At 47.0% G+C, this 26,711-nt stretch overlaps 1 protein-coding gene across 4 annotated transcripts in view; it reads left to right on the forward strand.

Moving 5' to 3' along the window:
- The window catches only part of IFT43 (intraflagellar transport 43), a 48,728-nt gene that overhangs the window by 14,418 nt on the left and 7,599 nt on the right, over nt 1-26,711 (forward strand). For all 4 annotated transcript variants that reach the window (XM_076345142.1, XM_076345140.1, XM_076345141.1 and 1 more), the window contains 3 exons: nt 2,026-2,093; nt 17,840-17,872; nt 18,386-18,432. In XM_076345142.1, coding sequence (XP_076201257.1) covers nt 2,026-2,093; nt 17,840-17,872; nt 18,386-18,432 — 148 coding nt within the window. The remainder of the gene's footprint in view (nt 1-2,025; nt 2,094-17,839; nt 17,873-18,385; nt 18,433-26,711) is intronic.

Raw genomic sequence — 26,711 nt, forward strand, 5'->3', positions numbered from 1 at the left:
AGATATGTTGGATCTGAAGGCTAGTTTTGATGTTGAGGGAATTAAATTGCAGGTGCATTGGAATGCCCTGGAGACGCAGCATTTTCCCTCAACCTTATGGCCCAGGTTCTTTGGTGACATTTGTGTGATTCCATGTACCTTTGCGAGGAGTTGTGAGGCTGTGTGTTGGGAACATGGCCTGCTGGCTATCTGGGAGATGGTGTGAGGGGAGGAGGATTGTTTGCATGGGAAGGATCCGTGTGGGAGGGACTGTGTTTTTGAGGTAGGGGTGTGTGTAATGGGAATAGGGATGTTTATGTGGGCATGCACACCCATATGTGGTGTGGTTTTCCTCTTTTTCCTGGGCTCTGGGTGTGTCCAGATCAACTGAATTCAAAATGCTCCTTTTTTGGCACTGTAGCCTCTTCTCTGGTTTGGCATCTTAAGAATCTGGGGGAATCATTTAAAGATCAGAAAACTCCATTCACTTGGGCCCCTGAAGGCTTCACATTCTGTGACATGGTCATTCCAGTCGACTGAGCTCTGTCCCCTGCGGATGAGCCCATATAAGGAGGCTGTTTCCTGCGTTTCATGCTCCTTGCCTGTCCCTCTGCCCTCCTGTGCTCCCTTTGCTGAAGAAAGCTGGTATTTTGGGACTGCAGCTCCTGCCTCATTCCTGCTCCCTGTTTATTTTTGGAGGATGACTATTTTTGCTCCTATCAGGGAGCTATGCAGGGTCATGCCCCCTCCCTGCAGCAGGCAGCGGCTGCCCCTGGCAGGCTCTCTTCATTTCCCACACTCACAAACAATGGTTCTGCTTCAAGAAATAAACACGGGAGACCCCTACCATCAGGGGTTAGCTCAGCCCCTTCCTCGTCCGTGGCAAGAGGTAATTTGGCTTTGGCTCAGGGTTGACCCCACCACACATGCAAGGTCCCCTCTGTCAAGTCAAAAATCCTCAGGAGTCACCCAGCCCATTCCCTTTCTTAATAAAAGCTGTGGGAGCCACCTGTTTCCCCCCACCATTGCTCCAGCTTAGACTCCTTTGCAGTCACCATTTTTCCCCGTTTTGGGACATCTTCTACCCAGTCATCCTTTCTCATGATGGTCCCTTCACAGGTCCCCATAACCCATTTTCCCTCACCACCACTGGGCACCATCAATTGGGAACTATATAAACTGACATTCATGCACTGGGTTCACTTTGCCCCTCTGCTTTCACCACTGCCTGTCATGCAAAACACTGAAGCCGCTGCTGTACGAGGTGCTTCAGGCAGGGGGAACTGAGCCCAAAACTGCAAAAGGCAGTGGGCAGCTCCCACATGGTGGGAAATTGTGGCCCTGCTCCTTGAAAATTCCCATCGTAAGCCCCAAGCTGAATTCCTGTTTCCTCTTGCTGTGTGGCAGAGTGCCATACAAGACAATGCAAGAAAACAGCAGGGAGTGTCCTTAAGCTCCAGGTGAACTTCCCCTTTAGTATTTCAGTGGTGGCAGTGGTGGGATTCATCTCACCTAACTTTAGAGGTGTTTGGTATGGCTGCCTGTATCTGAACTTGGCATCTACCCTCCTATTCTAGGCAGTGGACAAAAGCAGACAATTTTAGGAACAATTCCTCATCTAAAACAAGATGGCTAAAACGAGCTGACTTGTACCCTAGGACACATGTAACGTGATACCTCCCACGGAAATGTGGGCAGCAGTAATGAACGAGTTCCCAGTGAACCATATTTTGCCAGGAGAGCGCATCCTCTGTGGATCAGTCTGCTACTGTACTGTGTGTCCTGGACAAGTCAAAGGCACACAGACCTGAAACTTGTCAAGATACTGATTAGAGCAATACATCTTTTGCTTACAGAGACACTTAAAAACCTGTCCTGCAATATTTGTCTTCTTTTTATTTTATGAATAAACAGCATTTTAAACACTCCCTCTCCATCTGTTATTTGCTAAAGTGTTACATTGGTATGTGCGGACCTGGTGCCTCAGTTGACTTGACTTTGCCTTGACTGGAGCTGGCTGTAATGTGTCTCTTCTCTTTATTAAAGGGTCCACCGCCTAAACCCCCACGCCGGCAAGGAGGCTGGGCAGATGATCCTGTACTGGCACCTACCAAGTGAGTCCTCACCTCTTTCCTTATTAAGAGGGGCTTAGGCATGGATTAAGTGAACATCACTAGTTGGGCTTTGCTGTCACAGGCATTGAAACAGTTTTTCTGGATCTTGTAGATGGCCTGTGTCTCCAATATCACTGTAACTCCTTCAAACCATTTGAAGTATTGCTCTTGCTTGGTTCCGCTGGCTAATGCTCTTTATAAATTGGCCTGGTGGGGCTCAGAACTGTGTACATGTTGCTGTTTGCCAGAGGCAGTGTATTCCTTACATGGTACAGTAACTGGGAGGAGTCAAGAACGTAATAAGCATGTTAAATGCAGGAGCTGGGAGGGGGGGATTTGACTGGTTGCGTCCTTTGCAGGAGAGTGACACATGACAGTGCCCTAGTGACAAGAATGCAATGAACAGTTCAGGATTTAGTGATCAGCCTTGACAGTAAAGGTGAAATTTGTCAATGTTTATGTGTGTATGGGGTTATGGTATAATGGAGATGGATGGAGATGGTCAGCGAGAAGAGATGGGAGGAAAAATGTATACAAATTGTAGAGTGTAGGTTGAGAAGCCTGATGCTTATGAAGGACACCTAAGGGAAAGGAAATATCTGGACATGGTAATAGAATGGGTATGAAGACTAAAGGACAGTTCAGACTGGGAGGAGATGACTTGGTTTCAAGCTATTTGTTATTTTTCAAGCTGTAAAGTTATCATAGAATCATAGAATAGTTTGGGTTGGAAGGGACCTCTGAAGGTCATCTAGTCCAACCCCCCTGCTGTGGGCAAGGACATCTTCAACTAGATCAGGTTGCTCAGAGCCCTGTCCAACCTGACCTTGAATGTTTCCAGGAATGGGGCATCCACCACCTCACTGGGCAACCTGTGCCAGTCTTTCACCACCCTCGTCGCAAAAAATTTCTTCCTTGTATCTAGTCTAAATCTACCCCCCTTTAGTTTAAAGCCATTCCCCCTTGTCCTGTCGCAACAGGCCCTGCTAAAAAGTCTGCCCCCATGTTTTTTATAAGCCCCCTTTAAGTACTGATAGGCTGCAAGAAGGTCTCCCCGAAGCCTTCTCTTCTCTAGGCTGAACAGCCCCAACTCTCAGCCTTTCTTCATAGGAGAGGTGTTCCATCCCCCGATCATTTTCGTGGCCCTCTTCTGGACCTGCTCCAACAGATCCGTGTCCTTCCTGTGCTGAGGGCTCCAGAGCTGGACGCAGTACTCCAGGTGGGGTCTCACCAGAGCAGAGTAGAGGGGCAGAACCACCTCCCTCGACCTGCTGGCCACACTTCTTTTGATGCAGCCCAGGATACGATTGGCCTTCTGGGCTGCAAGCGCACATTGCTGGCTCATGTCCAGCTTTTCATCCACCAGTACCCCCAAGTCCTTCTCGGCAGGGCTGCTCTCAATCCCTTCATCCCCCAGCCTGTGTTGATATCGGGGGTTGCCCCGACCCAGGTGCAGGACCTTGCACTTGGCCTTGTTAAACCTCATGAGGTTCACACAGGCCCACTTCTCAAGCTTGTCCAGGTCCCTCTGGATGGCATCCTGTCCCTCTGGCGTGTTGACCACACCACTCAGCTTGGTGTCATCTGTAAACTTGCTGAGGGTGCCCTCGATCCCACTGTCTATGTCATTGATGAAGATATTAAACAGTACTGGTCCCAATACAGACCCCTGAGGGACGCCACTTGTCCCTAATCTCCATCTGGACATTGAGCCGTTGACCACTACCCTCTGGATGCGACCATCTAACCAATTCCTCACCCACCAGACTGTCCACCCATCAAATCCATAGCTCTCCAGTTTAGAGAGAAGGATATTGTGGGGGACCGTGTCAAAGGCCTTACAGAGGTCCAGATAGGTGACATCCATAGCTCTTCCCTTGTCCACTGATGTAGTCACTCCATCACAGAAGGCCACTAGGTTAGTCAGGCAGGACTTGCCCTTGGTGAAGCCATGCTGGCTGTCTCGAATCACCTCCCTGTCCTCCATGTGCCTTAGCATAGCTTCCAGGAGGATCTGTTCCATGATCTTCCCAGGCACAGAGGTGAGACTGACTGGCCTGTAGTTCCCTGGGTCTTCCTTTTTTCCCTTTTTAAAAATGGGGGTTATGTTTCCCCTTTTTCCAGTCAGTGGGAACTTCACCGGACTGCCACGACTTCTCAAATACGATGGATAGTGGCTTAGCAACTTCATCTGCCGGTTCCTTCAGGACCCATGGATGAATCTCATCGGGTCCCATGGACTTGTGCACCTTCAGGTGCCTTAGATAGTCTTGAACATGATCTTCTCCCACAGTGGGCGGCTCTTCATTCTCCCAGTCCCCACCTTTGCCTTCTGTGGCTTGGGCGGTGAGGCTCGAGCACTTGCCAGCAAAGACCGAGGCAAAAAGTCATTGAGTACCTCCGCCTTCTCCGTGTCCCGGGTAACCAGGACTCCCATTTCGTTCCGGAGAGGGCCCACATTTTCCCTCATCTTCCTTTTGTCCCCGACATACCTATAGAATCTTTTCTTGTTGCCCTTGATGTCCCTGGCCAGATTTAATTCTATCAGGGCTTTAGCTTTCCTAACCTGATCCCTGGCTGCTCAGACAATTTCTCTGTATTCCTCCCAGGCTACCTGTCCTTGCTTCCACCCTCTGTAGGCTTCCTTTTTGTGTCTGAGTTTGTCCAGGAGCTCCTTGTTCATCCACGCAGGCCTCCTGGCGTTTTTGCCTCACTTCCTCTTTGTTGGGATGCATCGCTCCTGAGCTTGGAGGAGGTGATCCTTGAATATTACCCAGCTTTCTTGGGCCCCTCTTCCCGCCAGGGCTTTGTCCCATGGCACTCTACCAAGCAGATCCCTGAAGAGGCCAAAGTCTGCTCTCCTGAAGTCCAGGGTAGTGAGCTTGCTGTGCGCCCTCCTCGGTGCCCTAAGGATCTTGAACTCCACCATTTCGTGGTCACTGCAGCCCAGGCTGCCCTTGAGCTTCGTATTCCCCACCAGCCCCTCCTTGTGTGTGAGAACAAGGTCCAGCATAGCACCTCTCCTCATTGGCTCCTCTGCCACTTGGAAAAGGAAGTTATCATCAACACATTCCAGGAACCTCCCAGATTGCTTACGCCCTGCCGTGTTGTCCCTCCAACAGATGTCGGGGTGGTTGGAGGACGAGGGCTTGTGAGCGTGAGGCTGCTCCTATCTATCTATAGAGGGCCTCATCTGCTTGGTCTTCCTGGTCAGGTGGCCTGTAGCAGACCCCTGCCTTCCCTTAATTTTGACCCATAAGCTCTCAGTTGGCTCCTCATCCATCCCCAGGCAGAGCTCCATGCACTCCAGCTGGTCATTGACATAGAGGGTGATACCCCCTCCTCGTCTCCCCTGCCTGTCCTTCCTAAAGAGCCTGTATCCTTCCATCCCAACACTCCAATCATAGGAGCCATCCCACCACGTCTCTGTGATGCCAATAAGGTCGTAGCCCTGACGGCGTGCGCGTGTCTCTAACTCCTCTTGTTTATTCCCCATGCTACGTGCGTTTGCATAGAGGCATTTAAGTTGAGCCCCCGATGAAGCTGTCTTACTGGCTGGAGTTCCAGTTATGGAACCAGTTATGCTGGTGTTATTCACAGAGCTGAAGGGCTCAGTCATGGAGTGATGTGAGATCGCTTGTATACATTAAGGCCTATAATAAGAGTGTATATGTCTGGACATACACTTTGGAGGCACTCTGATTTATGGAAAAGTTATGTATTTTCTTTCCTGGAATGCTGAGAAATGGGAGAGGACATCCAGAAACGTGTTACACAGTCAGTATTTCTTGGGAAGTGAGAAAGGTGGTCTATATTCTGGGGTAGCCTTTCTGGGAAACAGTACTTTTCTGGGAAAATTATCACTTTCTTGGTCTCTGAAGAATAAATCAGCTGAAAATCTGGAGACTGGAGTAAAGCAAAGGAATAAAGATCTCAGCTTGAACTCCTTCTGTCCCTCTCCAGTTTGACTCTGATAATGGTATTATTTTTCATAGGCTGGCTGCAGCTAGAAGTTGCCATTGCAAAGATGCATCCACCTCAGGGTTATAAAAAAATGCCACCAATGATCCTGGATCTTTGTAGGACCAAGCAGAAGCTTTATGGAAATGCGATAGCAGAGAGCAAGGGTGAATTGCATTGCTTAGGAAAAATAAATTATGTAATTGTTGGCTAGGTGAAGGACTGGATTGGAGGTAATAGAGTTATTCAGGGCTGTGCCTAATGTGCCCTGAAGGACAGTGTACAGGTTCCTAATGTAACAGCACTGTGCCATGTGCTACTTTAGGATGTTTTCCATTGTTTGACATTAGCCTCATCTGATAGATTTGGAGCAGTAGCTATCAGTGGTGCTTCTCCAGCATCCCAATTGCATGGTTTACAGATACAGCAGGTGTCTAGAGTAAATGCTCCTATGAGGTTGGATGCAATTCAGCTGAAGAAGCAGAACAGGAGATGGAGGGCTGCAGACTTTTCTACCTGTGAGACCCTGCACAGTGGGACATGAGATGAAGATGTGCCCCTTGCTCAGTCATGCATACAATATCATGTCATATCTGACAGCATTCTTTTCATATGTATTAAGGGCTTTTATTGAATAAATTTTATGAAGGGGAGGTTTGTTCTGACTTTCTTCAGTCATATGAGGTACAAGGATTTTGTAGAACTAGTTCCCCTGTCTTTTCTTTCCTTCAGCTGTGTATTGTCCCCAAGCTGATCTCTCTCCTTCTCTCCCTTAAAAAAGTCTGAGATGCTGGCCTACAAGGCTGTCTTTGTGACATATCCCAGAGTAAAGCTTTCATGTGAAAAGTCTGAGTCATTGGCTGATGTCATACCAATGTTACTGTAGCTTTGTTGTTTCTGTTTTCTCAGGCTCTATCTCCCCACAGCTTTTCAACCAGCTTGACTCAGTTTGGAAGACCATCAAGTTAACTTGCTCCAATTTCTCTAGTGTAGATGTAGTTAGAATAACATGCTTCTACTGATATATCTGATGTAGGTATAAGCACTTTTATGCCAGTGTAACTGAGCCAACTTGGGAATTGTACTGCTTTAAGTAATTTGGTTTTCAGAACTGACCAGTGTCAAAATCTGTGATTTTTTTTTTACTTAGAAAGGAAGGATGAGCAGAGTGGCTACAGTTAGATTTTCTGTGTTGTGTAAATATATTGTGGGTCAGATGGGATACTGCAGCCACTTGTGAAATGATCTTGTAGCTGTTTATGTGTTATTCTCTCACCATTTGAGGTCTAAGCTTTTAGTTCTGTTTCTGACAGATGCAGCCAGTTGCAACTGCACACTTGTTGCTTTTCCTGCAGGGATACTTAAACTCTTTTCTGCTGTATTTCTAGTTCAGTCTTACCAATGTTAAATGATCATTTGAAATTGTTCTTTGTGTTTCCATTTGGCATGTGTTAGAGTAGAATTTAATTTGCACTGTGTTTTTCTACCTTTGCTGCTCCCTCTTAGTTCCTTACCTGCCCAGCTCTTGTCATACCTACATAAACTTGCAAATATTCTCACCTTCTTGCTGATTCTTTCCATCAGATTATTGCTGTCTCAGGCTGTTGCAAGATAGGAAGAGGAGGAGGGCCCTCAAAGTTTTTCAACCTGTAATTAGTTTTGAAATTAATTCACACAGATGATGTGCAAGTAAGATAACGTATTTTATCATGAGTTCCCATAGCATTTGCAAGTGTCAGATATTTAAATTCCTGAGAACTATCAAAATGCTGTCTTTTACTGGTAAGTTTTCAGAAGTCAAGCATGGAAAGATTACTCTGGACTCCCAATACCTCTGCAGAACAGCTGTCATTGCTAGGGGTCCTGTTTTGGAAATCTGGATAATGATGAGGACTGCAGGTAAGTGTCTGAGCAAACCCTCAGGCTTGTCCTCTGCAATCAGCAAATAAACGGTGCAAAGTAGTGATGGGAGAATCTTTCCCTTACTGATGGGGCCCTCTGCACCTGAATCTGCTGTATTTATTTAAATTTGTACGCAGAGAGAAGAATCACTCTATGAGAAGAGGCAGTCCCATTGCTGCCCCAGCATTATTCTAGCCCCAGTATTAGAGGAAAGGGGACCAGCCAAGAACCTAGGCAGCCACTTGGGGCCTAGTACCCTGCTGAGATTACATAAATAATAGTAATTACAGCTGGTTTTGCTACAGAAGCAGCTCTCTAACCACTGGATGGAGCCCAAGTGCCATTCTTAACGCTGTGCTGATGTCCTTAATGACATCAGTGTTGACACTTGTGACAAGCAAAGCAGAGGTTTATTGTCAGGTTATCTCATGCATCAGAAGGAAGAAACACAAAGTGCCTGCTAATGGGAAAAGGAAAAGGGAACTCAGTTTTGCATACTGGTGAGGATTTGACAAAGGAGAGGTGCTTCCAGGATCCATTTAATTCCAGCTTCTGCTGATCTCATCTATCTGACTTTCCTTATAGAATTTCTTCCATTTTTCTCCCTACTAGTCTCTTTATTTCTTTGCTTCTCGGGACACTTCCAGTTTACTTGGGTCCTTGATCCCTTTGGTCTTGCAATCAGCCCCTTAAAATTCATACAGTTCTGCAGGCAGCAGCTGGGGTTGTTGTGGAATAGACACAGCTTGTTTCAGGTGGCCCTGCAAGCAAATGCAAGTGCTGCTTTCAGTAGGAAGTCCCTTCCAGTGCCTGCACGTGTACCTTCTTTCTTCTGCAGGGATCATGGCAGTTTAGCAACAGGTGCTCCAGCTACAACTGAAATTTCTCCTTTCTGACTGATAGGTTATACTGATAGGTTGGAATAATCAAGGCTTGTTTAGGAAAATGACCATGCTGAAGTATTTTGGAACAGAAGTGGTGGTACAGTGTCCAGGAATGCATTTAACAAGAAGGTGAATATTAAGGGCCTGTAGGAAGGAAGGGGATGCAGTCGGGGTGACCTTTAAAGCAGGGTAATCCAGCCTCGGTGTAGATATCATTTAGGGCTCTGGGGGGTGGGCAATGGTGAGATTGCACCCTGGAGCTGGAGGAAAGTTATTTAAGAGATTAAGGGGTTTTATGATTCAAGGTCTCTAGAGGTAAGTAAAGTTAAAAACCTCCTGTTTCAAAAATATGGGCTTAAACTATCCTGTGTTGTATCTATACGAAATGACCCCTGAGAGTGCCTGGTTTATAGAACCTCTAGCCATCCCTGTCTTGCAAGTGGGAGTAGTAAAGTGCTCATGAGTTTCTCTATCTGACATCGTAGGGGGAAGCTTGTGTCATTGCTTCTGCCCTCTACTCCCAGTCCAGCAGTGTTGAGGTAAATCTCAGGCTGGGCTTCCCTGTGACACTGCCATGTTAGGAGCAGAGCCAGCCTCCTGGCTGTGGGGAAGACGGCAGCCTCACTCTGCATCTTGCATCTGTGGATGTCCTCAATGATGTGAAGAGTATAGGCACAAAGGATCAAGGCTGCCAGGTGAGGGGGCACAACTTAGAAGGAGAAGAAAGAAGAGGAAGTCTGATTAAGTTTTGTCTTGAAGTGTCTGTTTTTGGGTTTGTCCCTGCATTGATCTGCAAGGGAATGAGGCAAGTAATGGCCCCTTGGGGACCTTCAGGACTTTCCTCTCAATGTCAGCCGTCATTTTCAATCACCCTCTCCCTCCCAGCCATTAATTTTGGCCCAGGATCATGGGGACTTGTCCATCTATCACTCCTAATTGACACTAAATGATCTGTCAGTTTATTGATGAACGGCAGGAGTGGAATTGTCACAATATATTTTACTTTCTAACAACTCCTCCTGACAATTTTACCTTGTCCATCTCACTCTCCTCACATAAATCTCCATTGGCCTCCCATTCCTTCTCTTGGGCTGATCTGGTGCCAGCCGCCTCCATGCCATCGGCACGCATCAAGGACATCAAGATGGCGGTAAGCTGCAATGTGCAGGCCCAGGGTGGGTTTTTTTCCTCCCCCCCCCTTTTTCTTTTTTCTTTTTTTTTTTTTTAATAGGCTGGATGTTCCAGGAATGCTAACAGGCTCTTGTCCTCTTGTCCCTCCATGTCAATGCTGGGGTGAGCTCTGCTTGGTGTTTCTGTTTAGACTCAGTAAAGGTAACTGGCAGAAGAAGGAAAGTCCCTAAAAGACAGAAGAGTTACCTGAGAATCCCTCAGTACCATGGCTGTAATGGGGGAATTTTTCCTTTTAATCCTGCTTAGTGTGACTTGCAAGGGTTTCCTGCAAAGTGAAAATGCTAGACTTGTGCCCATTCCTGTGTCTTTGCAGTGCCCAGAGGAGCCTGGAAAAAGAGTTGGGCTTTTTTTTTCTTTTTTTTTCTTTTTCCTTTTTTCTTTTTTTTTCTTTTCCTTTTTTTTTCCTTGTCCTTTTTTCTTTTTCTTTTTTTTTTAAGCTGTATTTCTGTTTATTTTTTCTCTTTTAGTGAAGTTTTCTTTGACTTCTTTTTCCTGAAAGACACTGAGCAATGGAATAACTAGTAGGATTGTAGCCTCTTGCTCCCCTAGAAAATGAAGCCTGCATGACAAAAACAGGAGTGTGGCATTTTTGGTAACAGTCCATGTAAACTGCTGAGATGGCAGAGTGTGCTCAGGGTGAAGTCTCTTTGATTTTTTTGATTGAGGACAAAGCATCTTCCTTCCTTAGTTCTCTGCATCTCCAAGGAATTTACCAGCAAATTCAGGGGATACTACCCTTGCTGTCCCAAATATTTCTAGTTTAAAAAAGCAAAACCCTCTTGAAGAACACATGCAACTTGCAACCCTTTTGTATCTGTCAAAGCCAAGGCTAAAAACTCATCTGGCCTTTGTAGGTCACCTCTAAATTGGCTGTGAAGTCTAGCTTAATGCAGTTTACCTGTGGAAAGAGACCTAAGATGACCTGATCTACTTGCTTGGCCTTATTTCCCCTCCCCCAATCCCCCTCCCCACATAACCCCTCTACTATTCTCAAGTTCTTAATCCAAGTTCTTAAAATATCTTCTTTCAGAAGCTGTTGCTCTCAGATGACAGCGCAAGGTGCCATTCAGTAATAAACACCTAATTCTTTCTAGTGTTTTTCATTTAAATGTTTTCGGTGAGGCCAATCACAACTAAAAAGTCTTTGGCCTGTTTCAGAATCACAGATTTGTTCTCTGTTGTGGGATTTGAAAAAAACAACCAACCTTAAATACTTTTTCTTTGCATTCTAGTTCTGTCTCCTTTAGCAGTCAGTTATTCCATGTAACCATGAGGATCAGAAGTGTGCTTTTCCCTTTAAGTGGAACTGAAATGCTCCTGTAACCTCAAGAGCCATTTGGTGTGAGAGTTGGCCCTGGTGCTTACTGAAGACCAAAGATGTGATCACTTGGATAGGAGCCCCTGTTCTCAGGGACTGAAGATGTGTGGTGGATACCTCTAGAAACTGTAGTGCTGTTTTCCCACACATCAGGAATTTGTATTGACTGTTGTTGTTTTTTCTATTGCTCAGTGGGAGCTCTGAACAGCTCTGCCGGTCAGCTTTCTACCAGTGAGCGAGTGGGGGAACCCTGGGAACATCTGTTACGGGGATGATGCAGTGAGTAGGCTGAGGTTCAGTAACCCCCGCGAACTCTCTCTGTCAGCTTGTTCTTTTGTGCCAGGTCTTGAAGTCCTGCTTGCCAGAGCTTTCCTCCTTTGTTGTTTCTGTTAAGCAAGCCCAGGTATTAGGACATGAGGAGAAACAACACCACTTCTGCTAGAGATTGATTAGTGCTTCACAAGCCCATTGTAGCTGGAGCCAGCTAGCCGCAGCGTCTGTCAGATCCCGTCCCACAGAGCATGCCTGCTCATCGCTGCATCCTTCTTCCTCCAGTGCCATGCTCTAGGGCAGTGTGTTCAACATGTGTTCCAGGCAGGCCAGGGAGCCTGTGAGGGGCCAGAAAGTGGATGGTGGGACCATTACAGTTTAAAAGAATGTGTGTCTGCCCAGAACTCCATTGTGGAGATAGAGATAGCCACGTGCCCCAGGGCTTGGAAGTGGAGGGCTGTGAGGTGACGTCCTATGACAGAAATAAAGGCTCACAGTAGTCCTTGCTCTGCTAAAATCAATGGCAAAATTTACCTTGATTTTAGGAGATGTGAAGATTGAACTCCCTGATTTAATCAAGGCAAATCTGGCTTTTCCAGCTTGCCACAGTCCAGGGCAACGGGGTGGAAACTTAACCGATCAGATCCCCAAGGAAGGTGCAATGCAATAGCTGAGACTACCTTGTGGTAGTGCTTTCCAGCACGGGCTGCAGTTCTAGTTTACATACGGCTTTGATGAGTGTTTTTCTCTCCCTGTGCCTCAGCAAACAAGTGGTGGCCAAGACCCATGCTTGGGGAGCTGGGAGAACTGATCAGTTAGCACTTGTGCGTCATTTTGGATGTGTAACTTAGTTGTGCCTTAAGGCTATTGAACAAGCTGCAACTTGTAGCTCACTGCCCACTCACTGTGGTGATGGGCACTAAAAGAATACTTGAGCAAGAGAATACAATGTCCTTTGTTATCTTTTTTTTTTCCCTCCTCCCTCAGGCCTAGACCTGAATTACAGTCAGTGCCCTAGAGGCAAAAGGCTTCATGTCTCCCTGTGGGCTGAGCCAAGCCTTCGGCGTTGGGGAGGGTATGGTTTTGGATGGAAGTGCAGAGCCAAAACGCTGGCCAGTGGCTAGCTTCCTGTGCACACAACCCATCTCTCTGCTCTCCCTTTGATCGCCCTGCTCTCTAAAAACAAAATGTATCTCTGAACATCAGGACGTTCCCTTTTTTCCATTTCATTCTTTTAGCAAGAGGGCAGCTTAAAGCAGCTTTCTGGTTCCACGTGATTCATAAAGAGAAGTGGTTGAGACATGCCAGGAAATATGCTAACACGCAGGCAGATGAAATTCTCCCCCCGCTGCCAGGGCCCTGTAAAATGTCGAAAATACCCTTCGATCTCGACTGGCGGCCCCACCGCTCCTGCGGTGCGCGCCCACCCGCCCGGGGACAGCCCGCAACCCCCGTAGATTGCAGGTGTGACCGCTTGCAAACAGTCACATCGAAGCCCCAGTGCTCGCCTCCCTCCGCGCTCGGCAGCGACCCGGCGGACCGGTCCGGGGACCAGCAGCCTCCGCGGGGAGCCCGGGCCGGGCGCCACGCCGCCGGGGCCCGGCAGAGGGCGGCCGCGGCCCGGCAAGTGCTGCGGCGCCGGCGGCGGCCCCCGGGGAGCGCGGCCGCCTTGGGGCCCGCCCCGCCGCCCGGAGCCGCGCCGGCTCGGCGGCACTGACCCCCTCGGCGTCGGGGCGGAGCGGGGAGGGCTCTGCGCCGAGGGTGCGGGGTGGCCGGGGAGGGCAAAGCGGCCCCCAGCGGAGAGCTGCCCGCCCGGGCGGAGAGCAACCAGGCCGGGCGAGGGGGCTGCCCGTGCTCCCAGCCCTTTCTCTTCCTCGGCTGCCACCCCCACCACGCTAGACCGGGCAGTTCTGACCCGCCGCCTTAATGTTCGTTTTAACAAGTCACCATAGTTGCTTCCCTTTACCTTAGCTGTGTTGCCCGCCCTCACACCTCCCTGGGCACACAGAAGAGAGCCTCGGATCTTGCACGCTGGCCTCCTGGCACCTGGCTGTGGCTCGGTGCAGGATGCAAGTGTGTCTAGAGCTCTCATGAGCTGTGGACATTAAAAGATTTCAAGGACATTTCCCCCCATTCATCCCAGTTATGTCCCCTGCTAAAATAGGTTAACGGTGTCTAATTAACCACTGCACATTGTCATGCTGCATAAAGATAGCACCCTGACTGTTCTCTGAGCCCTGCTACTTTATCTCCATTTAGATCTCCGTGGTAGTCCATTAAATGAGAAAGAAACAGTTTAACAGGGATGATGTCTACATTAGAACTGCCTTTCACCCTTCAGCACAGAAGTTGCAGGCAGCTCCGAGGCAGCTCAGCTGTACATTAGGGGTGTGGGGGGAGGGAAGCCTCGGTTTTGAGGTTTAACCCCCTCTCATTATTAATGTGGAGGGAGGATTCCTGCTGGCCAGAACTGAGCAAAGACAACACTCAAGAGCAAGATCAGATCTGTATCCTCTGCCTCAGGACACAGCTAGGAGAGAAATAGGTATTCTGTACTAGGAGTTACATAACATGGGGTTACATGGGGTCTGTCGGGCTCTTCTGCCCAGCCTCTCAGCTATTCAACACCCTGAAATAGAGAAGGGGTCAGCAGCTGACCAAAGCCAGAAGGAATATGCCGGGATTTTGGTTATGTTTGGGAGCACAGACAACCTTTCAGTGAAAGGGAGTTTAAATGGAGCTGTCCAGGTGGCGGGGTCGGTCCATGTTCTTTGGCCCTCCAGATGCAATGGGCTTATCAGAAGAAATGAAAGAAACAGAGGTATCGCTGTCTCACAAAAACTGGGGGTGGCTGGTGTATAATACAGCAGACTGAATGCATTTCTGAGCGCTGCTCCCAGGATTGTATTGTTTTGTTTGCCCTTACTTGAGTGGGTGTTTCTGTAGTTCCTACACAATTGCTCATTTTGTAGGCGCTTGTTGCTACCCTGCCTGGGTTGTGCCTCCTGCTCCTGCTGGAGCAAACAAACCAGGGCAGTGCACTTCTTGTTGCTGAGAACATAAGAAAAGAGTAGGAAATCTGTCTATGCTGGCTTGAGTTTACAGTCTGGTTTCTTCCATGTCTGCTTTCATTCACCACTAGAAAGCTGTGCCTATGTGGTGAATGAAGAGGATGCTGTGTACCCAGGCCTGATACTCCTGAAGGATGAAATGTTGTTCTCAACATGTTGCAATTGGCATTGATAAGCTGAGCCAGTTCTCAGGAAGGGGTACTCCACGATGCTTAAAGCAGTGTAATAACTTCAGGAAGAATGCCTGTGGGGCTTCCCATAGCACCTGGAGAGCAAAGAGACAAGTAGGTGACTGGTTCTGCAGGAACAGTATCTCCATGTATAGCTTAGCCCTCCGCTAAGCTTATGGAATGGACAGGGTTGGAGGTAGGGCACCTTTTGAGGATCTATTAATGACTTCCCTTACTGCCTTGAAGGGTTTTTTAACCTTAGAACACAAGGCAAAGCTTTTCTTTTCACCCCGGGGTCACTTTGTTAGGTAGATTTAGGTAATGCAGTTGGGCTGAAAAAGCAAAAGGTTAGTCAGGAACAAACCAAAAATATTTTCTGAATTTTTTTTTCCAATCTGAAACAAGGAATGAAAAAGTAATTTGGCATCAAACAAGATGAAAGGAAGCCTTATAAAAAAGGAAATAGTAGGTTGGTATCTTCTTTGCCTAATAGCTCAATCATTAAGGCCACAGAAAGTGTAAAACATGCAATTCCTTGCTGTGCTCCAGAAGTTTCATACTTTATTTCCGGGATAGTTGTCTACCTGTGAGCTTATCGGCTGGTTTGAAATGCCAGTTTCATCAAAATAGTGCTATTCCAAATCATATATTAACAAACGTATCTAGTACAGGTGACTGGAAGCAGATGTCTCACCTGAACAGAACAACAGTCATTTCTAGCTCCTGCTCTAGTGCCGTTGATATTTAAATGCTCTGTATAAACCACAGTACTGTCAGCATGAGAGACTGGCATCACCCACTGCCACCTTTGGACCCTGTGGCATAGGGACTAGGGTGTTCTCCTGGAGGGGCTGACGGTGGGGCTTTAGCTTGCCCTAGAGAGAGGAGGGAAGTGTCTTGTTTGACAGGAGAGCGTCTAACACCTGGGCTTAAAGGGGTCAGTACTATTCTCCCCTCCCGGTTTATGAATTTGTTCCCCAAATTACTTTTTCCATTATAGTGCAGCTATTTCATAACAAAGTATTTGCTATTGCCCTAAGTCCTTTCCTAACATAACAAGGAAAAGTTGAGAAAGCTTTAAATCTCAGAACATGAGTGAAGTAGTCTCTGCCTCTAGGACTAACATATGACTGCCTTCCCTGTGGGCCACCTGGGTATCTGTCCTGACAGGGAGCTCAGGAAAAAGAAACAGAAATTGCTTACAGTGATAGCAGGAGTGACCCTCTCCTGGGAAGTATAAACATGTGGAGTGTTTCACTCCTGCCTGGGGACAGGAGATGAGCAAAGATGTAAGGAGTGAGAGTACTGAGGAATAGAGTGTTATTTGGGGCTGGACAATTATCAAGAGTAACGGGATCATGCTAAGAAAAGGTTAGATTGAACCTCCAGGAAATCATCTCACTGTGCAAGGCTGTGCAAAGCCATCATTTGGGATGTTTCAGCTCAGTGGGGGCAAGGCTCTGAAGACAGGGTGTGGGAAGCAGTTCTGTGAAGGCAGAAGGGAGGAATAAAATAGGATAAATCTTGCATCATCTTTCCATCTCTGTCTTCTCAGATTCTAGACTCCAGTGAGAGCTGGTGGTGGGCTCTCTGAGGCCATCCCTTTCTTTCTCTGTAGTATCAGGGGGTTCACAAAAAGTGCTTTGCACTATCACTGGGGAGAAGGATGGAGCTGGACAACTACTCACTGGAAGAGCTCTTTCCTAAATTCCCCAGCTCTATTGCACTTCTGCCTCTTCTGATGAACAGAAGGGTGTAGATATAGCTGAAAGCCCAGATACCGATGTCACCTACACGGCTGCAGTTCTGATTATAGCAGTGGATATTACTGGGCTCAGATCACTGATTCAGTGTAATCTTTAGCTTCTCACAGACTGCAAGCCCCAGGGAGAGCAGTTGGAGACAAGGGTCTTTCTTCTCCTCATAGCTAGACATCCTCTGTGCCCTGCTCCTTGCTCTTAAAGAGTAGATTATTCACAGGAGAGCTACCTGAGGGCCCTAACCTGCTAGAACAGAGAGCGGATGAGGAGGGGCCTGTCCCATCTCATGGAAGTGATTTGAAAGGAGCAGTGCAAGGCAGTGAAGCAACTTGTCTTACATCTTGGTGTGTCCTGGGACAGTGCATGTGGTAGGGGAGAGACCCATGTATTCTTTGTTATGGCACCCTGACTTCAAGGGAGGGGAGAATATTTATTCCCAACACATAGAGATGAAACTTCACTCTGCAAAATGGCCAAAGTAATCAGCGAGTGATGGAGTATCTGCTAAAAAGAAACCTGGCATTTAATTAACTTTTCAAAGTGCTGGTTCAGCAACCTCCATGTTTTACATTTTGAATATTGAACAAGCATCCCTAATCGGAACTGAATTACTTCTGGGCTTGCTGGGGTGGAGAGCAAGAGAGCTGCCATTTGCCAGTGCCTCCCCCCCACGTTATTATTATGAACTCCTGTTAACTCAGCCAGATCAACCCTGATTTACTGCAGCGACAGCATGTCTGACCTGAACTTGGCCAGCTCAGGTGGGGCTCCTAACCTACAAAGGCAACCAGATAATCTTTATGCATGACTAGGGGGAGGAAGGACCTGTTGATCTCTAAGGGGTAGGTAGATGAAGTATAGCATCATCTTCACTCCATAATGTGCCAACCTCTCTGCTCGGGTAAGGCAAGCTTTACCTGCAGCTGATGGCAGAGGGGTTGAAAAAGTAGCTGAGAAGCTAAAAAAACAGGCAGTGTGGCTCTTGCTGTATCTGGGCATGGCTGTCTTTTCAGACCCAAATCGTTCTGCTTCAATCTGATGCACTCAGGGACTTTTTGATACACTGGTTTAATGGTCACTCAGAACTCTTTAAAGGTGCGATGTGTTATATCGGACCTGGTGTAGGAACTGTTTTGCACAATAACAGTGATATAGAGAAAGGTGCAGTTTTTGAATTTTCTCTAGGCTTTTCTAAGCATAAGCCGTTTCTTGTCTTGCAGGTCAGGAAGAAAGCATGCAGAAGAAGTAGAAGAGTAAGTTCCCATTTTTGCTGAGACTTCTTCCACAACTTTTACATCTGATCTCATGGAGAAGGGACATGCGACTCTAAGCACCAGTACACCAAGATCTGGAACTTGGGAAGGGTGTAGAGCCTGACATGTATTCATGTCGAGTCCTGGGATGGGGCAGGGCTGGTCACTCTGTAGTTCCCTGGATATGGAGTAGGTAGTATCTCTGTCACTCCCGTATGACAGAAAGAAGGAAAAGTAGAAAGCATCCGCTTTCCTCCCAGACGCACCCCAGGCCCTACTGTCTGCAGCCTAGGGGTTTGTCTCAGGTACAAGGCATTTTGCTTAAGCACTCCAAGCTGAGATTTCTGCCAAGTCCAGCAATGAGGGGTATGGAAGAAGGTCAGCCTGCAGGCTAAGTGTACCTGGGAACTCTCCCCTTGACAGGCCATGAGCCTTGTGGGGAGGAAGGGGACACAACAAGATGCTTTTCTGGGCTTGCAATTAAAATTCGTTCTTCCTTGTGTTTTGCTGCAGCCATCGTCTCAGACAGCAGAGCCTGGAGGCATCAGATGATGGAGGAGGTAAGGTATCACCTACTTGACTGCAAGAAGTGCTTTCATCCATGTCTGGGGGTTCTCCAGTAAAGTGAGCAGAGGCATCTTGTAAGAATTTGCAAGGAAATGAACCACCTGGGGGTAAACAAATGCGAGAGCTGCTTATGCCTCCCCAACTGCTGAATGAGGGAGGGAGAGCAAAGGAGATGGAGAGGAGGGTGAGGAAGTGAACCTGTAATCTAACTCTGGCTCTTCATTAACACAGAATGATAAAGCACCTTTGGGAAGAAGGAAAGTGTTGAGGACACGCTTTTCTCTGTGATTACCTCCACATGGAGAATAGTGGACTGGGGCAAAAAGACAGCTAAAAGAACCATAAAAGGTTAAGAGCAGGGAAAGAAATCACTGCTGTCCCCTAGTTTAGGTGATAGTATGCTCTACTTAAAGCCTCTCTCATGTTTTATGGTAACATCCTTGTCTCGTTCCCATCAGGACAAGTGCCTGCACCACTCTCCTGGGGTCTCTGTTGTAAGGGAATTCTTAATTTAAAAAATCCGCTTGCCCTAACCCAAGATCATCGATCATAAGCTAAACATAGGCACTGGTGGGTAATCCCATCCCTGTACAGCCTGCTGTGAAATGTACTGGACTCCTGGCTTAACACTAGTTTTCTTTATAGTGTGTATCATTTGCTCTTCTAGGACTGGATGAGCCAAGAGAAATCTCAGGAAAAATCCACAGTATGAATTTCAAGACGAGCACTAGAGAACTGTGGGGACCATAGAAATTCATCAAAGTCTCTAGGAGCTACCTCAGTTTTCAAGGGCTAAGAATTTTATACAGTGTATAAAAAGTTGCATCTGTAAAATATCACCAAGCATCAGAAGAATTACCAGGAGTCACAAAGGATCAGACATCAGTACGGTTAATGAGATTAAATTAAGACTTATTTGGGTCTTCCAGACAGATTAAGCATTTCAACAAATGACTGCCAGAAGTGGCACCTTTATAGCATTGGCATCTTCAGAATAGACTTAATTTTCCCCCTGGGAAGTTTCTTGGGCTTCTTAAATTTCAGCGTTTGTCACTGAGGCTGATAGTCTGTTCTGAACAGCTCTTTGACTGTTTGCATACATGCTGTCCTTCTTGTTGAACCTTGGTCTTGTATTCAGAGTATAATAACTGTCTTTGCTAACCAGGCATAAAAATGCTTGCCACATGTTTGCAGCATGTGACTTTTAGTCCTCCAAGGCCTCGGGCAATAAATACAGAATAGAATTGATGCAGAATGTGGTATGAAGACATGGCAAGTCCTAATACACTTCACTTATTTATCTGTGCCTAACCTATGATTAACAGTTGAATTTGGATTGTTTGCAAACCAGAGTTCACCTTTGGATTAAATCTATGTGTTAGGAGAAAGATCCCACTAATTTGATTATGGTTCCTACCCAGGCAGTTTCTGGTACAGTCAAATACACTGGGTTGTGGATCTAATTTGCATATGGAAAATCTCTAAATGGATCAGTGCATTGCATGCTTGTGGTCCTATTTCTACAGGGAGATTAAGCAAGCTATTCTGGGAGAGGAGTTTTACATGTGGGCTCAGTAATTACAGTGAAGAAAAGTGACATATAAACAGACTCCGGAACCTGAATAAAATTACTTTCTTGAATGAGCAGAGAGATACAAATAAGTGCCCAGTGTAGAAGGCAGGGAGTACCATGCTGTGGCTGTGCAGTAAGTTGAGCTGTATCAGCCTCCCCTTTGCACAGAACTGCACTTGGGCTCATGTCTTTAACTGTAACAGTAAAGCTCAGATTCTAAACATACAAAAATCAAGACATTGGTGTATGGATCCCCAAGGATGGGTCACGGTTATTTTGTGCTGCATAATGTGTTAGCTTGTACACCTTAATATGAACAGGCGCAGTTGTGTAATGATTGCTGCTGTCAACCAATACATTTGGATCGCCTTCCTTTAACCTATTAGAAAGCTGAGCTGTACCATTCCATTAACATTGTTTGTCCCCCATCCAACCTTTTCATTAGAAGAATGAAGGACAAAGCTATATGCCCTTAAAAAGGTATTCTTGTGTATTTGAAATGTGCTCAGTTGTGATCATTTATATAGCACTAACACCCAGAGGCTCAGAATTTGGAGTCCATTGGAGAAAGTGTTAAAAAAGCATAGGGCCTGGAGAGAGCCCAGTTTGGCATGTGGAGAATGGAAGGAAGGTTGTACAGCCAAGTGGAGACTTTTGGGCTTGTTATGCCTTGTAGTTTCAGAAATAAAAGTAGAATTCTCTCACTGCTCCTGGCCATTCACCCTGTGCATGAAATAGCATCTGATTTCCTCATCTCCATGGGAGTTTGGGAGAGAAGGACAGTCACTTCTCAAGCTGTGTGGAAAGACTGAAGTAGTATGGGAGATTGTAAGTGGGTGGACCGGACAGGGACATGCATAGCACTATCTGCAGTTTCAGCCATTCCTTACAGTTGCACAGGGAGACCCAGAAGGTGCAAGTCATCCATACTGCACAATACAAACTGTTGAAATACTAGCGGTGAAGTACCTTGGCTCAGGTCGTGCTTAGAATTAATTTTCTCTAATCCATATTTCTTCTTCACAGCGGCTAGTCCAGGACAAGAGGGCCACTTTAAAGAGGAGCCTGTTTTGAGTTATAGGAAAGCAAAGACATGTTTGACTAAAAGCACCATTTGCTCCTGTAAAACTCCAGGCTGGAAAGACTGTTTTGAAAAAGTGCAGTGTCTCTCCAGAAATAGCTCTGGAGTGTCTAGTTGATGGATATTGGGGTTTCCTACAGCACCCGCTGTGAGCTTAGTGCCCATCCTCCTGAACACATGCTGGTACATGCTTGTACACAGGCATAGCAAATGGATAACGCACCTTTGCTAGGTGGATATGTGTCCAGCTGAACCTTGTCATGGGGGGGCCCAGCTCCTCTGCATGGTGGGAAACCTGCTTTAGCAGGATTTAATGCATCACAACTTGAGGAATAATAAACCTTCACAAGCAACACAAAAGTGTTTAATTCCTAAAGGACAGGCCTAGTTGAGTCACTTTTGGCCAGGGGCAATTGGGGGCTTAATGCTGTGTATGTAGCAATCTGGGCAATCTGAGAGAGAGGAGTTTAAGGGTAATTGCTCAATTTTCTGTCCATGTCAACAGGGGAAATGGGCAGCAGCGACTGAGCTCTGTGTGGCAGGGAAACAGCATGAGATGGGAGATGTGAGACTATCAGTGGAATTTAAAAAGTGCTATCTGCAGAGCGCTGCTTCCTTTTCTGTAGCAGCCAAGAGCTTCTCCCAGGTGCAGACTATTCTTTGTCATGAGGTAGGAGGGAAGACAGAACAACCAAGTTCACGTTGAAGGGCTTTCCCCTCCCTTTGCTCTTTTCTCCAGCAGGGCAGTAGAGTCTCTGCTTCAACTTTGCTTGGGTATTTCATTTGGCTTTACTCTGTGTGTCTTTTTCTGGCATGCAGCTACAAAGGGCTGTTTCCTGTTGGGATGAGAAATGCTGGCATTCCCCCCCCCAATCAGCAAACAGCTTTGTCCTTTTGGCTAAAAGTTTCTTTGTTGTTCCTTTCTTGTCCACCAATTCTGCACTGCTGAGTTGCGCTCCCCCAGATGCCTGTCTCCTACCTACATTGCCCTTGGATTTTTCTCCTCAGCACTCTATGGAGGCTTGTTAGCTAAGGTTGACATCTCTCTCCCAGCTATCCTTCCCTCATAGACTATTGCCCCATCTTCAGAAGTCCCTTCCCCCTTCTCTCTGTTACCCTTGGGATGCATAGTTCCCAGAACAGAGCTTTTCTTGGAGGATTGGGATGTGATGTGTGATTCTCTGTCTGCAGGAACAACGGCTTGTTATTTTAAAGCAGATAGTGTGTGTGAATGAGACAGCTGATTGAAATGAAAGCCTGACTATGCTACACAGACAACCCAAACCTGACCTGCAGGTGAGGAAAGCTGCCAGGAGACAGTCACTAGATCTGTGCCCTCAAGGCAAAACCCCTTCCTGCCTGCTGGGAAGCCTCCTCAAGGAAGCAGAGCTGATGATTAGACCTCTCTATACAATGTCAAACCTCTAGAAGGACTTCTTACCCTTCTGGCATGTGCCAGCAGCTCCTTTGCGTTTGAACAGGATGGGAGTTCGGGCTCTGTGTGCAACAGAGGAGGAAGTGGGCATATGCCATGGTCCCCACATCCTTCTGGGGAGTGGTGTCTGTCTGTCAGGTGGGAGACAGCCCTCACAGGATATCCAGCAGCTGGAATTCACAGCCATAAAATACCAAACACCTCTTGAGCTGCATGCAGATACGTACCAATGATGAAATTGCTCCAAACAGAGCTGAGAATAGAGCGCAGCATGGGTTATTGTTGGCTTTATCATTCCTGATAAAGTTTGCCAGTTGCTTCCCTGGTGAGCTGCTGTTTTTACAGAACACACCAAGTGCTGGTGGTTTCCAGGGGCCGTGAACTGCAAGGACAGCTGCATTGGCTGAGCATGAGGGTAAGAGAGGGGGGAGTTTGCAAGAACAGTCAGGGACATGGCCAGTCGATACTTCATAGGCTCAGGAGGCAGTGGTGGAGTGATCTGGGGAGAGCTAAATGGACGAAAAGTTCTGAGCATCAGTGAAATGGACACGGGAGTGAAAAACATGGTGTTTTGGAAGTGGTGTGAATGGGCTGAAAAGAGGGGCCTGGGGCAGAGAGTGACAGTGACTGCTGAGTTTCTGGGATTCTGCACTGTGACTTTGTGTGTGGCTCTGTCAGCACACTGTAGTCCTCCCCTTGGCTGCTCCCCTAACGCGCTACTCCGAGTCTCTGCACAAAGTCAGTGAAGGGCAGACTCAGCCCAACCTGATGGTTTCCACAGAGCTGTTGGTCCAGGCCAGTTTGAACTCTTCCAGTGACTGCTGACATTGTGACCTAGAGCCTCTGGTGTTCAAGGAAAGCTCCCTCCTGACAGCCACAGTGGGCAGGGCGGAGCAGAGAATATGTCCCAAGGGATATGTCTGAAGTCCTATTTGAAGCAGCAGAGCACTGGCCAAGGGGCAGTGAGAAGCTTAACTGCAAGGGAGCACACACAGCTTGTTGGGGGCTGAAAATGATGGTCTGGGTAAGCATCTTCCATCACTAAATTCTGCGATATGGTAGATACACAGTCATATTGAGTCTGTGATTGCTGAGTCCATAAGTGTAGTTGACGGACCAGGTTTACCTAAAATACCCTTTAAGGGAAAGCTCTTGAAAGATGATTACAGAATTGAGACACCATCATTTAAAACTGCCTGAGGCAAACTCCTTTGAAAATTGCAGCAGTGGAGGGACAGAGAGAGAACCGCGTAGCCCTTGATTGTAGTGTCGTTCCCTCAGGACCCGTCCCCCCTCCCCTTCAGTTTCTCATCTGATATGAGAGAGAGCAGCAGTAAGATTCCTCATCTGTCTTATGAAAATCCGATTCTGAGTGGCTCTGATCAAATCCGGCTGGCTGTCAGCAGCAGTGGCCTTGTGTGGAGGGAGGGAGGCTTCTGAGGAGTTGCTGGATGTGGAAGTGTCATGGGTGCTGCCGATCAAAGAGGCATTTTTTAATAAATATATATAAGAAAAATAAAAAACCTAAGGATTTAACATAAAAGAAATGTAGTTTGTCTTGTTTTTCCAGCGTAACATGAAGAGGATGAAATAGAATCAGACACACCTGCTCCTGAACATACTTCCACAGGAGCATCCTGAGAAGCTGCTTTCCCTGCCACAGTAATGCTCTAATGCAAAATCACTCATCTCCAGCATTGTTGAGGAGGGTTTTGTGTTTCTGCATTCACTAGACCCTCCCTGGGCACCTCATGCCTTCTCATCTGCTGCCCCCACCACCTTCTGAGTATGTTTCAGCAGGGGAATACTGCAAAGGAACAGGGAACAGCCTTTGAAAAGAGGAAAACGGATGTTACTGAAAAGGAGGGCAGGCATAGTGCTCTGTCAGGGGGCTGTTGGTAAGGCTAGGAGGTGTGTTACCACTCTAAATGCTGATAACCTCAGGAATATGGTGGACTCCAGGTCCTGAGCCTGGCCTCCAGTCTCTCCTGTCTTCTGCTGCTGGTGAACAAACCTATCCATTAAGAGATTCCTCATCTTTAAAGCCATCAGTGTCTGCTCTTACTTGCACAATACAAGCCACGGATTACAGCCTGTTGAAGCCCTGCGCTGAGCCCAGCGACTCATCTGAGAGGGCTGTTCTGTGCCCTGTCTCTCTTCATACTTCCCAGGGGTTGAAACTGGGCAGAGGTTTTGTGTCAGTAGCAGCCTTGGGAAGTAGCAAATATGCCTGATGCCTGTCCCCAGCAAGCTCTCAGGTGAGGAAGAAGCCATGCCATGCCAAGCAGTCTGTGAAAGCACAACGCTATTGAAGCAAGTAGAGTGTCTCATGGACCACCCAACCTCCCAGCCAGTCATCCATCTAGCTGACAGTATCATCAGAGCTTGGTGGCTGAAGAAAAAATTATTTTGTCTGATGCAAGGCAAATGCATAATCTTTTAAGGCAAGGCTGGAGGGTCAGTACTGAATCCGCTGCATGACCTCCCCTAGATCTATGAATCCTCTGGCACCCGCACACTGGGTGACTTTTCCCTTCAGCTTGGCCAGGTTGTGCTGTTACCATTCTCTTCTCAAAAGGGTGTTTTGGAACATGGGACACACAGGTTATCTTCTGCTTGTTTCAGCTTTTAAGGCAGTGCCCTAGTAGCTGTGGTACTGCCTGCTTTTCACTCTACTGTTTTCATCTCCCTGCTGGCTGATCAGGCAGGTATGCTGTTCCGTATTGGCCTACTAGTAGGGCAATTTCAGTCAGGGGAAGGCACCCCTGTGAAATTAATGTCCAAGCATCCAAAGAAGTGTTCTTTATCCTCTCCACTTGCCTGCTCCTCTCCCGAGAAGGCTTCCAAGAGGCTTCAAGCTTGTTTGTGTGTTCAGCAGAAGCTGTCTGTGTCCCTTGTTCCTTATGGTTTTTTTGAAGGTTTTTTTTGCCTGTTGCTTTCCACTTTTTTCTTTTCTTTTTTTTAATTCTCCATTTTTCCACTTAGAGAGAAAAATTATTTATTGCATTGAGATGCGCTAATTAAAGCCATTTTCTGGTATTTGGTTACTGAAGTGTTTGATGTCTCTCTGACAAGACCATGAAATGCACGGAGTATCCACAGGGACAGAATTTGCTGAACACGGTGCTTTGTAAATGAGGGGACACAGTGTCTCAGCAGCTCATGAATATGAAACGCCCATGATGCTACCTCAGTGGACTTGGGAACACAGATGAATCCTGTCATGTGCTAAATGAGACCAATTTCTTTCACTTAACTTCATCTTCAATCAGACCTTCTTCCATTTGCCTGTTTAAAATTCCCCAAACGTGATGCAGAAGGTAACAGCATTCAGTAAAACAAAGTTTTGCAGCAGCAGAGATATTGTAATTATTTCAGTTTTACATTGTATGAGCAAGCAACTTAAACTAAAGTTAGTTTCATTCTTATGCCTGCTTAGTGGCAGGGGACTGCCAGCTCCAGAAGCCGCTACCCTCTTTGCGTTCTCTGGATATGGTGATGTGTGGACAGGGAGGGCAGCACAGTCCCCACTGCAAGAGTGTCCATTCTGAACTGGCCTTTGAAATGCTCACCCAGTTGGGGGAAGCAAATCAGACTATGTGGGATGGAGTAATTTTTTGGGTATCAGGGTATTGGCTCAGGAGACTCTTAAAGCAACTCAGGGAGAAAGTAGCAACCACACCACTGACTAACAGCAGGCCTGACCTGGGACGTGGTTTCTAGATCCAGCTCTGCCACTGATTTATTGCCTGACTTTGAACAGGTTCTGTCTGTCCCCACTTATGTGCTGTCTTGTATCTAACAGAGAACTTAGTTCTTTGGGGCTAGGACTAGATCCTACTGTGAGCATGCAGGATTTTAAGGGACCCAGCCTGCAGGTGTTGCTACTAAAGCAAAAAACAGCTCTGCCTGGGAGGGGCAGTGCAACTCGCCAACTTGCAGGAGCAACTGGCTATTAAGGTGGTGCAGGTTCTTCTACCTTCTGCTTGTTGCTTTCTGTGGTTGTCTTCCTCAGTAAGTTATTTGCGAAGAGGTAAAAAAGGTGATGGTTACTGCATGTGCTCTAATATGAACACATAAAGCTCTCCGTTGTTTATGACTTAAAAAGCCACTGTTCTTTTCTTATTGTTTGGCTATTTGCATGTAGCATGGGTCACCCTCAGTCTTCCCCCTCCATCTTTTC

This window comes from Aptenodytes patagonicus, chromosome 7, assembly GCF_965638725.1.
Source record: "Aptenodytes patagonicus chromosome 7, bAptPat1.pri.cur, whole genome shotgun sequence".
NCBI lineage: Eukaryota > Metazoa > Chordata > Aves > Sphenisciformes > Spheniscidae > Aptenodytes > Aptenodytes patagonicus.